General features: G+C 46.6%; 1 protein-coding gene across 1 annotated transcript; it reads left to right on the forward strand.

The window, feature by feature from the left end:
- Positions 1 to 583: 583 nt before the first annotated feature.
- Positions 584 to 16,865, forward strand: LOC146185067 (uncharacterized). Its single transcript, XM_084606049.1, has 6 exons — positions 584 to 1,082; positions 7,240 to 7,352; positions 10,614 to 10,723; positions 13,190 to 13,339; positions 14,089 to 14,186; positions 16,164 to 16,865. Exons 1-6 carry the CDS (start codon positions 706 to 708, stop codon positions 16,582 to 16,584), a joined length of 1,269 nt encoding a protein of 422 aa, XP_084462175.1. The 5' UTR covers positions 584 to 705; the 3' UTR covers positions 16,585 to 16,865.
- Positions 16,866 to 18,454: the final 1,589 nt, after the last annotated feature.

Consider the following 18,454-nt stretch of genomic DNA (forward strand, 5'->3'; position numbering starts at 1 on the left):
CCATATTCTAGCGTGATATGTCAGCAGAGCACTTCGCACTTGGTTGCAGTGCGGCAGGAATCCCGCATCATGCGCACTTTTCGTCTTGAACGTCACCATCCTTCTTTCCCACGGCAGCAGCTTCAAAACGTGGAACGGATACTACGGCTTCAATGGCAAAATAAAAAACGCGCACACGTTGCGGGCAAAGAACGCAGCACGATTTGAAAAAGTAACCAAGCTTTTGACGTTGGCGCTGATAAGCGGTGATCAGCTGAAGAAAACGAAGCCACGGCATGATCTGCACCGGCCAGCCGAAGACAGCAGCTCGCAAAAAAAAAAAAAAAAAAAAAAAAAAAAAAAAAAAAGAGAAAAGACTTTGGCAGAGAATCCAAGGAGAATCGCTGAAAGGACGAGGAATTAGAAAACGCGACGATAAATATTTTTATGAAGAAAGCAATGCACCTCTCAGCAAAATATCGCGACTAAAACATCTTTAACACTTGTAAAATCACAATATTGTAACCAGTTATTATTCTCGTTCACTAATAAATTTGGTGCTTCAGATCCATCTGGATTTGGATTTGGATAGGTCACTGGTACTTGGCTCTACATCGCTATCGAGCCCTGACCTCGCGACCCATCTCAGTTGACCTCGGTGCGCTGCCAGCGTTGCTATATTTTCAGCGTCGTCGTGTTCGGTGCTGTGGTCAGCTGAGGAAAGCAATGATGCTCGGTCACGGTGGAACGTCTCCCAGGCTGCTATTGTGGGACTCGATTACCAGAACTGCGAAGGGGGCGTATGCTCCGCTGCTCAACGTAGATCACGAGTGTTCGGATAAAGCCGAAGATCACCGTGGTTTCCAGGAAAAGCTTCGTTGCCATAGCGGCGTTCGCCGGCTCCTTGAAGAGGATGCGCGTCACTTCGAGGTAGATGAAGACCCCGGGCCGTTCTATCAGACGCCCAGGACGGTGAGCACGCTTGTTGCTCATCCCAGACAACCGTCGTCTCTCGTCTGTCCGGCCCTGAACGAGTGCGCCGGTTCGAATGCTCAAGTTGTCGTCGGCACTGATGGCGTGCTGTCGGCCAGCGTCGCTGGAAGGTGAGCTTCTCTTCACATAAACGCGTTGCATCAACTAGGCGTTCAGATGGTTTTTCGTATAAGGGACGTTTTTTTTTTTTTTTAATCTTGTTTCAACTTTGTATGACGACGCATGGTTGTTTAAAGCGCCATCTTGCACCGGTGCGAGTTCGTTGCGAGAAGGCACCCTGCAAACGATATTCAGGTGGTCCAACGCGCAAGATGAATATTTCGAGAGGTTCGCGTCGTTCCTTGGTATGGTATTGGATGTTTTCAATCGCTTAGGGGAGTGCGATTCGGGGACAAGAAGGTGCCACCCACGTGTACGCAAATTTTGTCCGTTTTGTTTCGTAAGTCAGCTTTGCCTTGGCTTGTAAAAATGTAACACCCATTGACAATAATCATACCTTTCCTCAGTCGCATGCCTGCGCTTTATCCTACAGGCAGTGTGGAGGCCGAGAAAAATTTTACATTACCCGAATCTTGAAGAGGGGTTACGCACGGCAGCGGTCACGCATCCGTTCTCGTGCTTTACAGTTCGCTGCTGAGCCCGAGACAAGTAGCGCGCTGTCACTCAATGCAGTCTATATTTCTAATCGTCGCCTTACTCAGTTTAATATATCGGATGCAACATTGCCAAGGCTAGTGCGTAGCCTGCGCCCGCGACCAAAAATAGTACTATGTTCGCTTGTGGTGAGCGGAAATAAGTGTTTTGCCTTCAGACTCTTTGCAATGCATTTTTCATAAGCTTGATGAAAAGCGCTTCTATTTCTGGTGAAAATATTGAAATCTATTAGCCCCGCTGCGGTGGCTCAGTGGTTACGGCGCTAGAGTACTTAATCCAACGATGCGGGATCAAATCCCGTCTGCGGTGGCCGTTTTTCGATGCAGGGCGGACGTGTGCTATTCAATGTCTGCGCACGTTAGACATCAGGTGGTCGAAATTTCTGGAGCCCTCCACTGCGTTATCTCTCATAGCCCGAGTCGCTTTTGGACGTTAAACCCCGCAAACCAAACCAGAAATCTGTATGGTTTGCGTTTGCTTCCATTACTCCATATTTTGCGTTTGCTTCCATTACCGCAGCAATACTCGTCCTGGAGAGTATAGATGTAAGCATAGAAATGTTTTGAAGAAAACCCGTACTGCGCTCAAGGGCGTCTCAATTCTGCTTCGACGTGTCTATTCTGAGCAAGTTTGTGTCCAGCCCAGAAGCGATTGTTTTGTGCCACGAAGCCATCGCAGAGTGATCCAATTTATTATTTTCTTATATTGTGTCGCGACTAGTTACGTAGCCCTAGCAGCGTTGTACTTGATGATTAAAATGGAGTATAGATGAAGGTGAACCGGAGGGGTGTCAGTGTAATTTGCTATGTCAGTGCACTTTGAAGATCTCCAGAAGGTCGAAGTTACTCCGTAACCTTCCACTATGGCTCCTCTTTCTCTTTCCACTTGCACTCCCAAATTCATCCCTTCCCTTATGGCTCGGTCCAGGTGTCAACAGGAAAAAGTGTGACACACTGCGCCTTTCCCTGCCTTGTCAGATGGAGGGGAGGGTGCACTGGGCGCGCCCTACCTTTCCTGTAAACCAATCAATCATTGCCTAGCTAGCCCAGCCAACCTATCACATCGGAGCTGTGGTCTCGGTGAGATTAACTGAATGCGTTGAGCTGCCGCAGAGCTCGAAAAGCATGTGAATGCAAACTCCCCCCTCGCCCCCCTCCCTCTAGAAGACTGAAGACACTTCACTTCCCCCCTCGCCCCCCTCCCTCTAGAAGACTGAAGACACTTCACTACTTCTTGCGGCCATTTTTCGTAACCTACACCAGCTAGAGTAGTGTAATATCGGAGCATTGCTACACTGATGTAGCTTGTGTAGATAAAAAAAAATGGCCCTATTATTGAATTATGGATTCTGTTGTGAGGCTGACTGACCACACGACACACATAAACACGCCTTGCGTGCTCTAGTTGGCAGCGTGTTTGGCTTTCGACCATGGTTCTTGGACACTAATCCAGCCTGCAACACAAAAAATTCGAAGGACAATGAATTACTTTGATGGTTATATCACCTGAGGGATGCGGCCTTTAGTTCACATTGAATTTTATATTTTAATTATCTTTTCGAGCGTGACGTCCCGCCTATGTTGAGTTCTGCGGGTTGTTCGAAATTACCGCTTGTGTTCATGCAGCTGTTACATCGCGAAGCTTTCAAGACGACTCTTCCTGGACAATGCCCACCGGTTTTGTGGTGGATGAGATCTTCGCAGCAATCAAAGCTCAGTGCCATGCAATGCGCTCCAACCTTCACCGTGATGCTGCCGCTTTTGCTACCTTGGCCGTGTGATTTAAAGGGGACATGCATGCAAACAGTGTTCTAGCATGTCGTGAGCATTTTATGTGCTCATCGAAATACTTATTTTATAGCGTTCGCTGTCAAAGACTTCTCTCGGAAAGAGCCGCGCTGGTATGTTGTTGTTGTTGTGGCTGTAGGAAGAAGGAAAAGAAAATGCACGGGCCTGCTACTGGCTCTGTAGCTGAGCCATCTCTGCTGCCTCGTGCAGATAGAAGAGAAAATAGAAAGAAAAGGAAGAGGGAAAGAAATACGCGTGCCGCAACAACAGCCATCGTCCACATGGCGGGTGCAATGACGGCCTACAACGGATAAAAATTCGGTGGCAGGCTAGCCCCCGCCGCAAGCGGCGGTGACCTACCTGCCCCAGCGCCATCAGCGGAGACTCGTCTGTCACGCTGGTATAATTTTGGTAAATACAATACCGGGCTGATCGAGCCAGAGGACGCGAGGCGAAATAGCGGCGCGGTGGATGTCTCCGTTCTCTTACAGGTTCAGGTGTCTTCAAATAAAGTGACAGATACTGCGCTTTCCTTTTCTATAAACTACTTATTATTACACGTCATGATGACCATAATGCAAAAATGAAAAAAAAAGGCTAACCTTTGTTATGCAAATGAATGCTTCGTTATGCTGTCCCGACCGACTCGTTTCAGCCATAGCGAGAAACTGCGAGGTGCCAATGCGTACGTACGCTCGTATATATTTCGTTATGTATCCTAAGGACAATAACTCAGCCCGGTGTCTACAGAACACAGTTGAAGCACTGGTTCCGGGAAGCTGCTCCTCTTTGACTGTCTGCGAACATCCAGCAAACCCCTCACGCTGTTATTTAGGCGAGTGTGCGAAACGCGTGGTCCCGCGTAGGTGTGAGGCGAGCGGAGTTGTTGCTGCGACTGAAGGAAGAAGGAAAAGAAAATGCACGAACCTGCTACTGAGCTGAGCCACCTTCGCTGCCTCGTGCAGACAGAAGAGAAAATAGAGGAGAAAGAAAAAGAAGGGGAGAGAAAAACGCGCGTCGCAACAGCCGTCGTCCACTACCGAAACGGTAGCGGGTGCAGTGACGGCCTACAACAGATAGAAATCCGGTGGCAGGCTATCACCGAATGATGATATATATCATAGGCGCACTGTGAACTCAGAAGACTGCTTTGACATGACATTGTCTTTCTAGGAACAATGGTTTGTTTCTTCGGATTTAAATTTTGCACCGGGTTGCATTGTTAATATTTGTTTTCTGCTACGTTTGCAGGTGACAGTGTCCCGATTCGGTCAAAGTTATTCATTATATCCTCATCCTCTGCTACAACGACGAACCGAAGTAGCACCTCTGCAGCATGGGTTCCATCTCTAGCCTGTCGGAAAAACAAAGCAGGAGTTCCAGCGCTGGAAAATTCAGTTTCTGAATGGCTGCGAGATGGCATTACACAAGCCACTGCGCTTGCCGCGTTAGCATTCGGACTCCTGCGTATACGTATGCGCTTCCGCCCTACTAAAGGTCTTTTTGTGGCATGTACTCGACCGTGCCGTAGGGTTCCGCAAAGTAAGTGGGGTGTGCGCGCTCACTACGCAATACTAAAGCTCTTATCTGCCTCTCTCTCGCACGTAGCTACCGCATTACGTGAAACACCACTCAGTACACATATAAAGTCCCGTTTAATCAAGTTGTACGCCGGGCTTGCGTTGCTAAGGGGTAGCTTATACGACTCCGAAAGTCCTGGAAGGTTCTGTTTCTCTCGCCCTTCCATCTCAAAGGAACTTGAGCTCCTACACAATTCAGCTATGACATGTGGTCTCGTTGCGTCATACAGCCCGACGACCAATCAGTCATCAGTCTTGTTCGCTGCGAAAAAATAGCTGGTGCCTGCCTGAGGCATGCAGTGAGTTTTCGCCCAGGACCGACGCTAAATTGTCTGAATGATGGGGCCTTTGCCGCTATCGCAATGAATAACACCGAATACATAGCAACGGGCATATAGCAATATAGCAGTGGACAACGCCGAATAACTTCTGCAAACTGGGGATCTTTAATGAGCGTCAACGACGTACCGCAAACGGGCGCGCCTTTTGCGTTTCGACTGCATTGACACGAGATCGTTGCTGCCGCGTGCGAAACCAAGTACTCCTGCTCAGTAGTCGATTGCTATAATCACTGAGCCACGATGGGTTTTCTCTGAACACCAAGAAATTGTCATAGTCCGAAAATAGTTCAGCATAGCTCTATACGTGATTGCACTAAGCTACCATGAGTTCCGGGACTGTCAACAAGGTCAAAGCAAATTATTCCTTATTAACACTAATTGGCGTCTTGCTCTATCAAGTCCTGGAGCATCAAAAGACAGGAAGTGGAAGCTGTGACAGATTTTCGCTTCTTGGGCTCCAAGATTACCCCGGAAGGAGACTGCAGCCATGAAATTAGGAGACGCCTGCTTCTGGGAAAGAGAGCCATGGTTAGCCTTGACCGCATAGTAAAGAGCAGACACATTAGTCTGCCAACCAAGATCCTTATAACTCGTGCTATGGTCTTTCCAGTTGTGATATGGATGCGAGAGTTGGACTGTGAAGAAGGCTGACCGCCGAAGAATTGACGCGTTTGAATTGTGGTGCTGGCGGAGGCTCTTGAGAGTTCCTTGGACTGCCAGAAGATCAAATCAGTCGATACTGTCGACCATAAACCTTGACTGCTCATTGGAGGGTCAAGTTCTAAAGTTAAAGCTCAGCTACTTTGGTCATCTGATGAGAAGAGAGGAGTCGCTGGAGAAAGATTTGATGTTGGGAAAGGTTGAGGGTTGCCGTAGGAGTAGGCAGCGAACGTGATGGTTGAATGGCATCCTCGAGGTGCTGCAGATGAACTTAAGGATGTTAGGAAGATAGTGGGAGACCGGAAAGCGTGGCGTGACATGGTCCATAGGGTCACGAAGAGTCGGACACGACTGAACTGAACTGAACTGAGTTTGTGTAAAGCACATGTTAGGAAGTGAAGTTTGAGCATGTCTGAACACTATGACATACTTAGGCCTTCCTAAGCCTGATACAGAACGCGTTAAGTTTAATTGATTCCAATTGGCCTAGCCAGGATAAGTCTGCAAGGTGACATTGCAGTGATTGCAGTAGTATGTTCCTGTTTGAATACAGTGGTGGTAATTACATCTTTCTAAGCCTAATTAATGCAAATTTCATAGCCTGAGTTGCTTTGAGATGTCAAACTCCGTAAATCAAACGAAACTAATGCTAATTAAGGCTTATTGTACTTAGCTATTCCTAATAGATGTAACTAAACCTATTTAGTGTGAAAGTACTTCTACCTTTCGCATGTGAAAGTGCAAATAATATGTACACATAATAACGGTAACTCCTTCTTAGCCTAATTAAGCCTTATTAGGCTTAGCTAAGCCTAATAGACGTAACTAAACCTATGTACTGCGAAAGTACTTCTACCTTTCGCATGTAAAACTTGCGCTGTCGTGTGTGTGAATAACTTTATTTTCAAAACCAACTTATTCTGACCTACTCCTTTATATAAGGTTAACAGATGAATGCATTGATGTTGTAAATTGATTCGAATGAGCGCTGAATAATCAGTAACATTTTGCGCACTTCGTTGCCTTTCCGGCGCCTCTGCTGCAATTGCATTTCAATTAAAAGAGAATGGCCCTTTGGCGAGCGTGCGCAGTGCCACGTTTGTGACCTGTCGCTACACTTTGTTGTCACGACCGCACAAAAGACGCATGCTGCATTTTCAGTTCGACGCAGCATATTTGCCTATACGTGCACTTGCAACATGTGCTTGCGCGTCAACAGATGAATGCACTTTCTTTTGCGCGCAGCTTATGCTGCCTTCACGTGCGGCTTCAAGGACTGCAACTGCTCCAGCGCTACTTCATCGCTGTGGACGTCCAGCTGGACAGTGAGCGAAGTGACCAGTCCGGTTCTGAAATCGGTACGTGCGACGGATGGGTTACGTCTCAGTGAATGACTGACAACGCGTTGAGCCGTCACCAGAAGCCTGCCGTTGTGCACTGCAAAATAGGCGCGTTAGCATATTACGCGATAGTGTGAGGAATTAGTTTCGGCCTTTACCAGAGATTTCGCGCTGCCAAACTCACTGGGAAAGCGGTTTCTGGTTCAAAGATTGTGGGACTCACGACTGTCTCACAAAGGGGCGACTATTCGTGTTAGAATATACGTGAAATTTAGCACGAATTTGCTAGTCCTAACCGGCCATCGTTCGGCAGTCGAGCTGTAGCAACACTTGCAAGTATGCCAACGGGAGCGGGTCACACAGTTGGTTTTTATTGCACAGGTGTACATTGGAGTGGCTGATCTGTCGCATTGTCAAATGTAATCAGCGGCTAGGTGTCTTCCTCTGAGGATTTTTTTATTATGTCAAATTGCATCGGTAATAAGTTGGCTAGCTTCTTCTGTAACATACTCAACCATAATCAAGGATTAGATCGTCTGGCTAAACCGCCTGGTTTCGTCTGAATCGCCGTTTTCCGTGTTAGTCAGACTCGCGGTGTTTGGTAAATGTGGTCGATTCTCCAGCGAAGCTCGCGGATGGATATATTAAAGGGTTTGTTTTCAGTCATGTCCAGAAGCATCAAGCGCAACTGTCAGATTTCATCTCCTAACTTCCCACACCCCCTCTCTCCTCCATCCCCTAAAAACAGACACACACAAACACATCTTGATTTAGGGCACTAAAAAATAGATTTCGTAATGAACGATCAAAAGCATCCTCGCCATTTGTGGTTTGCCTCGTTATTGAAGAAATCTGACAGTTGCGCTTGATGCTTCTGGACATGACTGAAAACAAACCCTTTAATATATCCATCCGCGAGCTTCGCTGGAGAATCGACCACATTTACCAAACACCGCGAGTCTGACTAACACGGAAAACGGCGATTCAGACGAAACCAGGCGGTTTAGCCAGACGATCTAATCCTTGATTATGGTTGAGTATGTTACAGAAGAAGCTAGCCAACTTATTACCGATGCAATTTGACATAATAAAAAAATCCTCAGAGGAAGACACCTAGCCGCTGATTACATTTGACAATGCGACAGGTCAGCCACTCCAATGTCAGTTCAGTTCAGGCGTTCAGTCGTGTCCGACTCTTCGTGACTGAACCCCTGAACTGAACTGACATTGGAGTGGCTGACCTGTCGCATTGTCAAATGTAATCAGCGGCTAGGTGTCTTCCTCTGAGGATTTTTTTATTATGTCAAATTGCATCGGTAATAAGTTGGCTAGCTTCTTCTGTAACATACTCAACCATAATCAAGGATTAGATCGTCTGGCTAAACCGCCTGGTTTCGTCTGAATCGCCGTTTTCCGTGTTAGTCAGACTCGCGGTGTTTGGTAAATGTGGTCGATTCTCCAGCGAAGCTCGCGGATGGATATATTAAAGGGTTTGTTTTCAGTCATGTCCAGAAGCATCAAGCGCAACTGTCAGATTTCTTCAATAACGAGGCAAACCACAAATGGCGAGGATGCTTTTGATCGTTCATTACGAAATCTATTTTTTAGTGCCCTAAATCAAGATGTGTTTGTGTGTGTGTGTTTTTAGGGGATGGAGGAGAGAGGGGGTGTGGGAAGTTAGGAGATGAAATCTGACAGTTGCGCTTGATGCTTCTGGACATGACTGAAAACAAACCCTTTAATATATCCATCCGCGAGCTTCGCTGGAGAATCGACCACATTTACCAAACACCGCGAGTCTGACTAACACGGAAAACGGCGATTCAGACGAAACCAGGCGGTTTAGCCAGACGATCTAATCCTTGATTATGGTTGAGTATGTTACAGAAGAAGCTAGCCAACTTATTACCGATGCAATTTGACATAATAAAAAAATCCTCAGAGGAAGACACCTAGCCGCTGATTACATTTGACAATGCGACAGGTCAGCCACTCCAATGTCAGTTCAGTTCAGGCGTTCAGTCGTGTCCGACTCTTCGTGACTGAACCCCTGAACTGAACTGACATTGGAGTGGCTGACCTGTCGCATTGTCAAATGTAATCAGCGGCTAGGTGTCTTCCTCTGAGGATTTTTTTATTATGTCAAATTGCATCGGTAATAAGTTGGCTAGCTTCTTCTGTAACATACTCAACCATAATCAAGGATTAGATCGTCTGGCTAAACCGCCTGGTTTCGTCTGAATCGCCGTTTTCCGTGTTAGTCAGACTCGCGGTGTTTGGTAAATGTGGTCGATTCTCCAGCGAAGCTCGCGGATGGATATATTAAAGGGTTTGTTTTCAGTCATGTCCAGAAGCATCAAGCGCAACTGTCAGATTTCTTCAATAACGAGGCAAACCACAAATGGCGAGGATGCTTTTGATCGTTCATTACGAAATCTATTTTTTAGTGCCCTAAATCAAGATGTGTTTGTGTGTGTGTGTTTTTAGGGGATGGAGGAGAGAGGGGGTGTGGGAAGTTAGGAGATGACTTTATTATTGTTTTTACGAAAAATGTATGCTGACACGACTCCATTCATATGAACTCTTTCATTCCACCGTGTTTTGACATCTAAGCTTCCAAATGAAAAGGACGAAAAGTGATCCGGCAAATAGTTAGTGCGCCCTTGCAGTAGAATTTTTTTTTTTTTTTACATCAGGGCGTACAGTGACGTAAATATTAGTAATAAATATTCACATTCGCACGTAAATATCGCATCTTCCCTGGGTAAAGGGTAAATCGTTTAGCCGTGGAGATCAATCCGTAGCACAATAATCAACAAGCCTGTGAAGCCATTCAATGCAGACAACGTTTCGCAACAACTTTTGCTACGGTATGTATAATGAAGCATCGAATCGTCGTTCTCTCTTGGTGGCTTTTATTAGTGTCAGGTAAAGTAAGCGCTGCAGCACGTCCGTACAGCACAGTAAAGGCAAAGAAGGCTATCTGTAACTTTACACCTGGAACGGGCCCGCCTGGCAATGAAAAACTTCTACGGGGACGCTGCTACTTGCATTTACCCACTTGTCGGGTTATGCAGATTCGATTCGTCTTGCAACCGCAACGTTATGTGGCAGTTAACCAATTTCGAAGCGTATCTCCCGTCGGCTCTTCGGGTTTATACATGTGCTCGTCTCGTTTATTTAGCGTCAATTCATCCAACTCGCTGTTGCAGCTAATTAATGGTTCAGTTTAGTTTACTAACCTTTCTCGCTGTCTGATGTCGTGCGTTTTCAACGCAGCATCGTACTTCGTGCCCAAGCCAAACCTGCTGGATGGCCTCGGTTGGACGCACTCGCCGCTGACGCTCGATTTGGCGACGGTCATTCGGGAGCGGGTGCAGCGTGCCTCGGTGAGTACGGTAACATCGAAGCGGCTAACCCAACACTTTGTACTTCCTGGCGTTAAATTCTTTAGTGGACGCATCTTTCGCTTCTGCGCACTTGGCAGCTTTACCTTCAGTTCCGTTGTCTTTCATGTATGACGAGCTTGCTTGTACAGGATAAATAGCAGCCTGTTGCTTCGCGGTTATGAACAAGAAGTCGCGACATTCCCGACGTCCATTTGAACCACCCAATTTGCTCGCAGACAGTTTCTGTTCGACAGTGACTGGTACACTCACAAGCACACGCGCGCACACACTCACAGGCACACTCACAGGCACACTCACAGGCACACTCACAGGCACACTCACAGGCACGCTCACAGGCACGCTCACAGGCACGCTCACAGGCACGCTCACAGGCACGCTCACAGGCACGCTCACAGGCACGCTCACAGGCACGCTCACTTGCACGCTCACTTGCACGCTCACTTGCACGCTCACTTGCACGCACACTTGCACGCACACTTGCACGCACACTTGCACGCACACTTGCACGCACACTTGCACGCACACTTGCACGCACACTTGCACACACTTGCACACACTTGCACACACTTGCACACACTTGCACACACTTGCACACACTTGCACACACTTGCACACACTTGTACACACTTGTACACACTTGTACACACTTGTACACACTTGCACGTATGCTCGTGTGTATATATATAATGCGAACGCGCGCGCGCGTCGCACACTTTTGCACACTTTTGCACACTTTTGCACGTATGCTCGTGTGTATATATATAATGCGAACGCGCGCGCGCGTTGCACACATTTGCACACACTTGCACGTATGCTCGTGTGTATATATATAATGCGAACGCGCGCGCTTGTTGCACACAGGAACAACCATGTGGTCTTCGTGCTGCAACACACAAAAAAATGGAAATGCACACAAGTTTTACACACACAGAACATAAAAGAAGAAACAAATAACACATGAAATGAAACTGAGACGAAAAGTGTCACGGAAAGAAAGAAATCAATGAGTAGCATGTCTTATATACACAGTCAGGGAATTGTAGAGCACATCACAAAAAAAAGATAGAAAAAAAACAACAACAAATAACTGACATTGATTATAGTAATAAATATATACATAAAATAAACAACCATTCCAGGGAAATACAGGGACATACATTAAAGAAATAAAATTGAACGCGGGATAATAAGATTCGAAAATAAAGTTTAAAGTTAAAATATAAATAAGAAACGGATAAAAAAGCAGTACAAGATAATTTAAACAGCATTGAACAAGAGAAAAAGCAAAACATGAAGTAAATTAAATACAATACTTAAGCTAGAAAGTGGAAGTTATCGCACAGCAGGGGGCTGGGACAGGTAGGTCACCGCCGTTTGCGGCGGGGGCTAGCCTGTCTGACTTTTTATCGGTTGTAGGCCGTCATAGCACTCGCCACCGCTTCGGTGGTGGACGACGGCTATTGTTGCGGCGCGCGTCTTTCTCTTCCTCTTCCTTTCCTTTCTTCTCTATTTTCTCTTCTGTCTGCACGAGGCAGCGGAGTCGGCTTAGCTACAGAGCCAGTAGCAGGCCCGTGCATTTTCTTTTCCTTCTTCCTACAGCCACAACAACATCGCACAGCACATGGACGCCTCTTCGTTTCGCCTCCATCGAAACGCAGCCGCCGAGGTCGGGTTCGAACCCAGGTATTCCGGCACAGTAGTCGGGCGTCTTACCACTGCACCACTCCAGCGGGGCGCGAAACGAAGAGGCGTCCGTGTGCTGTGCGATTTCAGCACACGTTAAAGATTCCCAGGTGGTCGAAATTACTCCGTAGCCCTCCACTACGGCTCCTCTTTCTCTCTTTCCACTTTCTCTCTCACCTTCCTCCCTTCCCTTACGGCGCGGTTGAGGTGTCCACAGAAAACAAGTGAGACAGCTGCCGCGCCTTTCCCTTCCTATAAATCAATCGCTTCATTGCTCTTTAACGGTCCAAAGCGTGGACAGGTAGGTCACCGCCGCTTGCGGCGGGGGCCAGCCTGCCACAGAATTTTTAATCCCTCTTCCTTTTCTCTATTTTCTCTTCGATCTGCACGAGGCAGCGGAGGTGGCTCAGCTACAGAGCCAGTAGCAGGCCCGTGCATTTTCTTTTCCTTCTTCCTACAGCCACAACAACAGAATTCTTACTATTAGGTTCCAACTTGACCTCGAAGCGGTATGAAGGTAATCGGAAGAGCACAGTGACCTTGGCTTTACCTCGCGTTGTGAAGCTATCTCTTCAAAAGCAAGGTGCCCATGCGCTGTGCAATGCAAGTGCATGTTAAATAGCCCCCAGGTGGTCAACATTTTCGGAGCCCTCCACTCGTCTCTCGTGGCCTGTGTCGCTCTGGGACGTTAAACCCTACAAACTAATCCAAACCTGAACATAAAAGTTTTGATCCATCACTCACGCTCCTACTTTCTCGCAGTTACCGACGCATGCTGTTCGACAGTGGGACATCGGTTACCGGGTGACGGCACGAATTCTTCCACTCGCTGATGACTGTTGGCCAAGCGGTGAGGAGCCTGTGCTGATTCTCCTTAAGGAAGGTTCACTTCAAGAACTGATCTTGGGCAAGGTGAGGACCAGTTCTTGCCATACTAGCTCTTGACCACAAGCGCACATAAGCACGTGCCATGAATATCCGCAGGGGAAGCTCTGCGATAATTTACGGTTAAAATGTAGCCTCGCCTTTTACTGCCATCCTGGCCGCGGCTGCCGCTTTCCGGTGGAGGCGATAAGCAAGCCGCCTGTGTGCTGTGTGGTGTTAGTGTACGTTAAAGAACCCCACGAGGTCGAAATTTTCGAAGCCTTCCACTGCGGCGTCTTTCATTGCCGAAGTCGCTTTGGGACGTTAAACCCCTTAAACCAAGCCAAACCAATGTAGAAGGACCTTCAACGCTTACAAATGTGCCGCGCCAACGCAGGATGCCGTGCGAACACTTGGCAAACGCCCAGCCTGGCGCCTGAAACTTGTGCTAGTACCCGCCTTAATTAAGGAGTATATAATGATCTCATAACTAGCCTGAACTCTTGGCAAGATCCAAATATTTAATATCATCCAGCGTTTGTTTTTCAATGTTCGGCGCCTTTAAATTGCAGTCTTCATTGTTGCTAGTAACGATTATGCATTCAGACAATGTCTGGCGTCCTAATAGGCATGTATGCGAGATCCAGTTTATTCTACTCGCAAGCAACGCCAACTCCTTGACTTCCTTCTCAACTCCTAGTGTCTCGATTTTGTAGCTTTGTTTGCCTTCAAATACCTCTAGAAATTTGTGCGCTTCGGTAAAATGAGTGGAACTTTTCTTATGTGTTATTACACAGGGGATGAGCCGACCAGAAACCTTCCCTCCTGAAGTCCAGCACCTAACATGTCCTCAAAGTTCACTCTGGGAGGCTGGCGCCCTTCACCTGCCCTTAAGGTTGGTGACATTTACAATGTAGCATTCAGTCGTAGCTGCTTAAGTTTGCTTACGCCGGCAGTAAGGGGTGTGAATTAGTACAGGCGTTCAGCTTTATTCTGCTGATAATAAGGTTTTACGTAAATGAACCTTCGTTTTCGAGCGTGTTTAAACATCAAAGCATATAATTAAATACTAAAATGAAAAGCAGCAAGCCAAGCAGTAACGAGTGGCGCAGTTTACAACTCATTATAACGAGCAGTTATAAGCTGCTCATATCGTTGTAAGAACCGGTCCTTAGATGCGTCAAGATAGGTGGTGTTCGTGGCATTAACTTTTATTTTGTTGCGGCGTGCAGGGTGTGGCAACATTTGATTCACGCGTCGGAGACAGATACAAAATTCTGTAAGTTTGAGTGACTTGAAGAAAGGAAGAGCATTTTTGTTTTTCATGGAAAAATAAAAAAAAAATATTGGGAAAAATGCAGTACAAGCTTAGAACTGAGTAGATTTATTCATTTAAAAACACGAACATCATAATGACTTTAGATTTGAGATCATTGTTAAGCAAGCTTAGGCCATGAGTTGGATATGCAATGGAAGTGACATTTGTAATTTAGCTGCAACGGTGCCACTAGCTGTTTTGATGTTAGTGTTGTTCGGGACTAACGCCACTTCCTTAGCGCTTCCGTGCGTTTGTCACATCGCGCATCTCGCCAGCAACGCACACCGCAGTGTTTTGATTCTTGCTTGTTTCGACAGTGGAATATTGATTTTGGAGAAGCCATGGCCTAGTTCATGAGTACTTCGTCACAGATATTACTTATTCCATCCTTTTCTAAAATGTGTCGAAAAGGACTCAGTTTTCAGGGCCTCTTTTACATGGCGTTTCACTTGCGTGCAATTCGAGTCGAGCAAAGCTCCATTCAGAATATATCCTAAAGCTTGAGCTGAGGCAGCGTTACGTTTGCTTTGTCGCTCTGGCTGGTCGAGAAACGACTTAGCCCGTTTGATTCTTTTCGGTAGTGTGTGCATGCGGTTCTTCGCCTCTGTAAAGTACCGACTCACTTGTTTGAGTTCATGACTGCGCTGATAAACAACCGTGATGCTTGGCATTTGTTTCGGTTCCTTGATGTTGAGCCTAAATATTCTAAACGACAACAAATGCCTTGTCAAACTAGTCGCACAGCGAAATCCATGGTCAACATTAGAGTACTTGCATACTGCTCGCGCTTTTTTTTCACTAGCGGCCATTTCGCGCACAAACTGCTGCCCGACATTAAGCCACGGGTGAACCTTTCGCAATATTTCAGGCAAGAAGGCTTGCATTCGGGTAAAGCAGCTTACGAGGGCAAAAATCGTTTTGGTAGTGTGGCGTCCATTGTGCGCAGTATGTCTCGCCATTTTATTCTGGTAAATCGCTAAATTAGACATGTGTTCAGCCTGGTACATCCGTGCGACGTGCATTCAGCCCACTTTCTCTGAGCACGAACGTCTGAAGACTGTTTTAGCAGGCCATAAAATAAGCGCTCGACTTCGGAACTCAGTGCATATAAAGGAATACACTGTAATCGAAATGATCGGGGCCCTCCTCGGCGGCGTCCCTTACAGACTATGTAGTTTTGGGCCGTTGAGCGCCACTAAAATTTAAAAAAAAATGAAGTGACAGTTATTCTGTACTTTCTTCTTGAAGCAGGTTGTAGCGGTTTGTAAAGCAAACAGTTAGCCTAAACGGAAAGAAAGCAATTATAAAACCTTGCAATCGCATTTGGAAATTTTCGTATTTTTTATTTTTTGCTGAAAGAAGAAAACGTTTCCCCCTTCCAAAATTTCACTTAGTCCTTCACACCTCTAGTCGGAGGTGGCAGTCGGCCGAATAATATTGCAGATATAGCTCTCGCTCTGAGCAAATTGCTCGTCAAACCGCTTCCGGCAACTAGACTACCGTAATGGTGTCACGCAACCTACTCCAACTCCCGAGGTACGCATCTCTTTCCAGCTCTTTCTCGCCCCCGATGCGATGTGACGGACAGCCCTTCAAGCCAGCCCAGTCCCTGTCGCAGGCCTTCAGCTGGGACCTTATCCGCGATGTCCAGGCAGCGCTGGCCTACTGCCAGCAGTCCACCCTGCGGGCGCAACCGACAACTGCCTTCGCGAATCCCTGTTTCGGGTCGTCTACAGCGCCGCACGACTCAGTCGCGCCGAGGGGACACGCGGTATTCTACCGAGACCTGGACGCCGAGGCCAGTTTGCGTCTGCAGCACTTGGAGATGCAACGTGCATCTTCGGAGGGGCCCTCTCAGGAGCGCCGCTGGTGTAGCGGCGACGAGGACAAGCTGCTTCACTTTCGTGCCGCAGGCGACAGCTCAGAGAAATGGGCTGACAAAAGCAATTCCTTTAAAACTTCTTTTAAATTTTAGAACTAGAATATTTGTTTAGAACTTGACAATGAGTTTTACCTTTTCCCCTGTTTTCTTTAGTTAATTGTGTACCTGTGCAGGTTTTTACTTTGTCTCCATGCGGTTGAACTAAAGACATATCGCAGAAGCATCTTTTTCAAAAATGTAAACTAATATTGTTATTTTGCCGTTTGCTTTACGATGTGTTTTTGCAAGAAATTTGAAGTATTTAGTTTTTTTTTTGTTCTAGTAACCGTACTTTTACTTTGGTTCCTTGAAATAAAGAAAATGTCACAAAAGAATGCCCTCGTTCCGATTTAACAATTTGTAGTCTAGAATATGAAATGTCTGATTAGCTGTCGGTTGCTGATCCTATAGGTGCATGCGGGTATTGAAATTTCGTTCACACGAATCCAATATGAATGATGTGTCTTTCAATATAGAGTCTAATATTGTGTCGGCATGAAAAAAAAAAAATTCATAGCTGAGTTGGCGACCGCTGTATTTTTTTTTTTTTTTTTTTGCAGCACGTTTTGTACCTGCGCTCCAAAATAATTGTAGGCCTACTCCGTACTAAAGAAAACTTAAGACCATACAAGTTCCGCTTTAAACGTATATCGCGATAGCGGCCTGAGCTAATTACACACTCATTGGCCTGCCCTACCCTGCCGCGGTGGCTCGGGGCTAGGACGCCCCTGAGCCACCGCGTTGCCATCACAGTGCTGGTGGCTGTTAAAACGACAAAAGTTTCCAATGGTCTGCAATGGTCTGCAGCAATATTTTTGATATCGAAATATGGCCGACTTCGCTAGAACAGCCTAGACTGGCATCCCTTCCCTCCCATTCCACTTCCCCTCAAGAAGCACTCGATAGCTATATAACTAGCCAACACGCAATTCATCTCGTAAGTGTCCTGATGTTGTCCGAAGTCATACCCTGTCTCACCCGAAATTAAATGAATAAAAAACAGTCTCTCGAATAAATTTATTAGTTCATTCCTCAGGCTCCGCTGCAAGGTTGTCTGGCCCTGAAATAAATTGATAAGTTGAGAGCCAGTACAACAAATATTGATCAAAATCTCAGGCACGTACAGCCGTGATCAATGCCGCCAGGACTTCTTGCACAGTTCTCGAGTAAGACGTGATGTTGGGCTAGTCGGTTCACGGTTATAACAAAACAGAACTGCGCGAAGGCAACGGGCCAAGGCACGAATACACGTACACAAAGCGCAGACTTCCAACGGACTTTATTTAGCGAAAGCAGAATGCTTTCCCTTACACCAGCTGTCACTAGGACGTGGTCACACTTCCAACACTTATATCCTCGCCCAGGATACCCGATCTGTAAAAACGAAGATGTTGAGGCCGACATCCACCACTTGCTGTGGGACTGCCCAGCAGTCAAACCAACACGGATCCGGCACCTGAGCGTAGCTGGCCTTTCAGCAACCAATCCTGCCTCATACGTCACTTGGACGCAGGGACCTCATCATCGCTCACTTCTGGACTTCATAAAATCAGCCAGCCTTTTTCCAATCATTTAATCATTCATTCATCCTTCATCTCATATCCTGCTGATGCCTTGAGGCAATAAATATTGACTAAAAAAAAAAAACCAAAGAGACGAAAAAGCAACGTGCGCACGACAATGACAGTGTCAACAAGACCACGTGTGGTTACGACCCATGGAAAGCTCGGATGTGACCATCTAAGAAGTTAATCTCTTGCCTTGAAAGAGATAAAGAAGGCGCGCTAACACACTTATGGCTCATTTTTGAGATGAAAAAAAGCCTCGATAACTTCTCTTTCGGTTTTTGTTTTAGCCTTAGAAAGGAACTTTGTTTTTTCCAGGAAAGGAGAACAATTTTTGGTGTCGCAGCTCTTACAATGCA

The sequence above is a fragment of the Amblyomma maculatum genome, chromosome 6, assembly GCF_055883805.1.
Source record: "Amblyomma maculatum isolate TAMU_Amacu chromosome 6, ASM5588380v1, whole genome shotgun sequence".
Classification (NCBI taxonomy): domain Eukaryota; kingdom Metazoa; phylum Arthropoda; class Arachnida; order Ixodida; family Ixodidae; genus Amblyomma; species Amblyomma maculatum.

Excerpts from the sequence above, each read along its gene's own strand:
- LOC146185067 (XM_084606049.1), top strand. The coding sequence starts at position 706 with ATGATGCTCGGTCACGGTGGAACGTCTCCCAGGCTGCTATTGTGGGAC. Across the intron at positions 1,083-7,239 it reads TCGGCCAGCGTCGCTGGAAG|CTTATGCTGCCTTCACGTGC; the intron begins GTGAGCTTCTCT and ends TTTTGCGCGCAG. Across the intron at positions 13,340-14,088 it reads AAGAACTGATCTTGGGCAAG|GGGATGAGCCGACCAGAAAC; the intron begins GTGAGGACCAGT and ends GTTATTACACAG.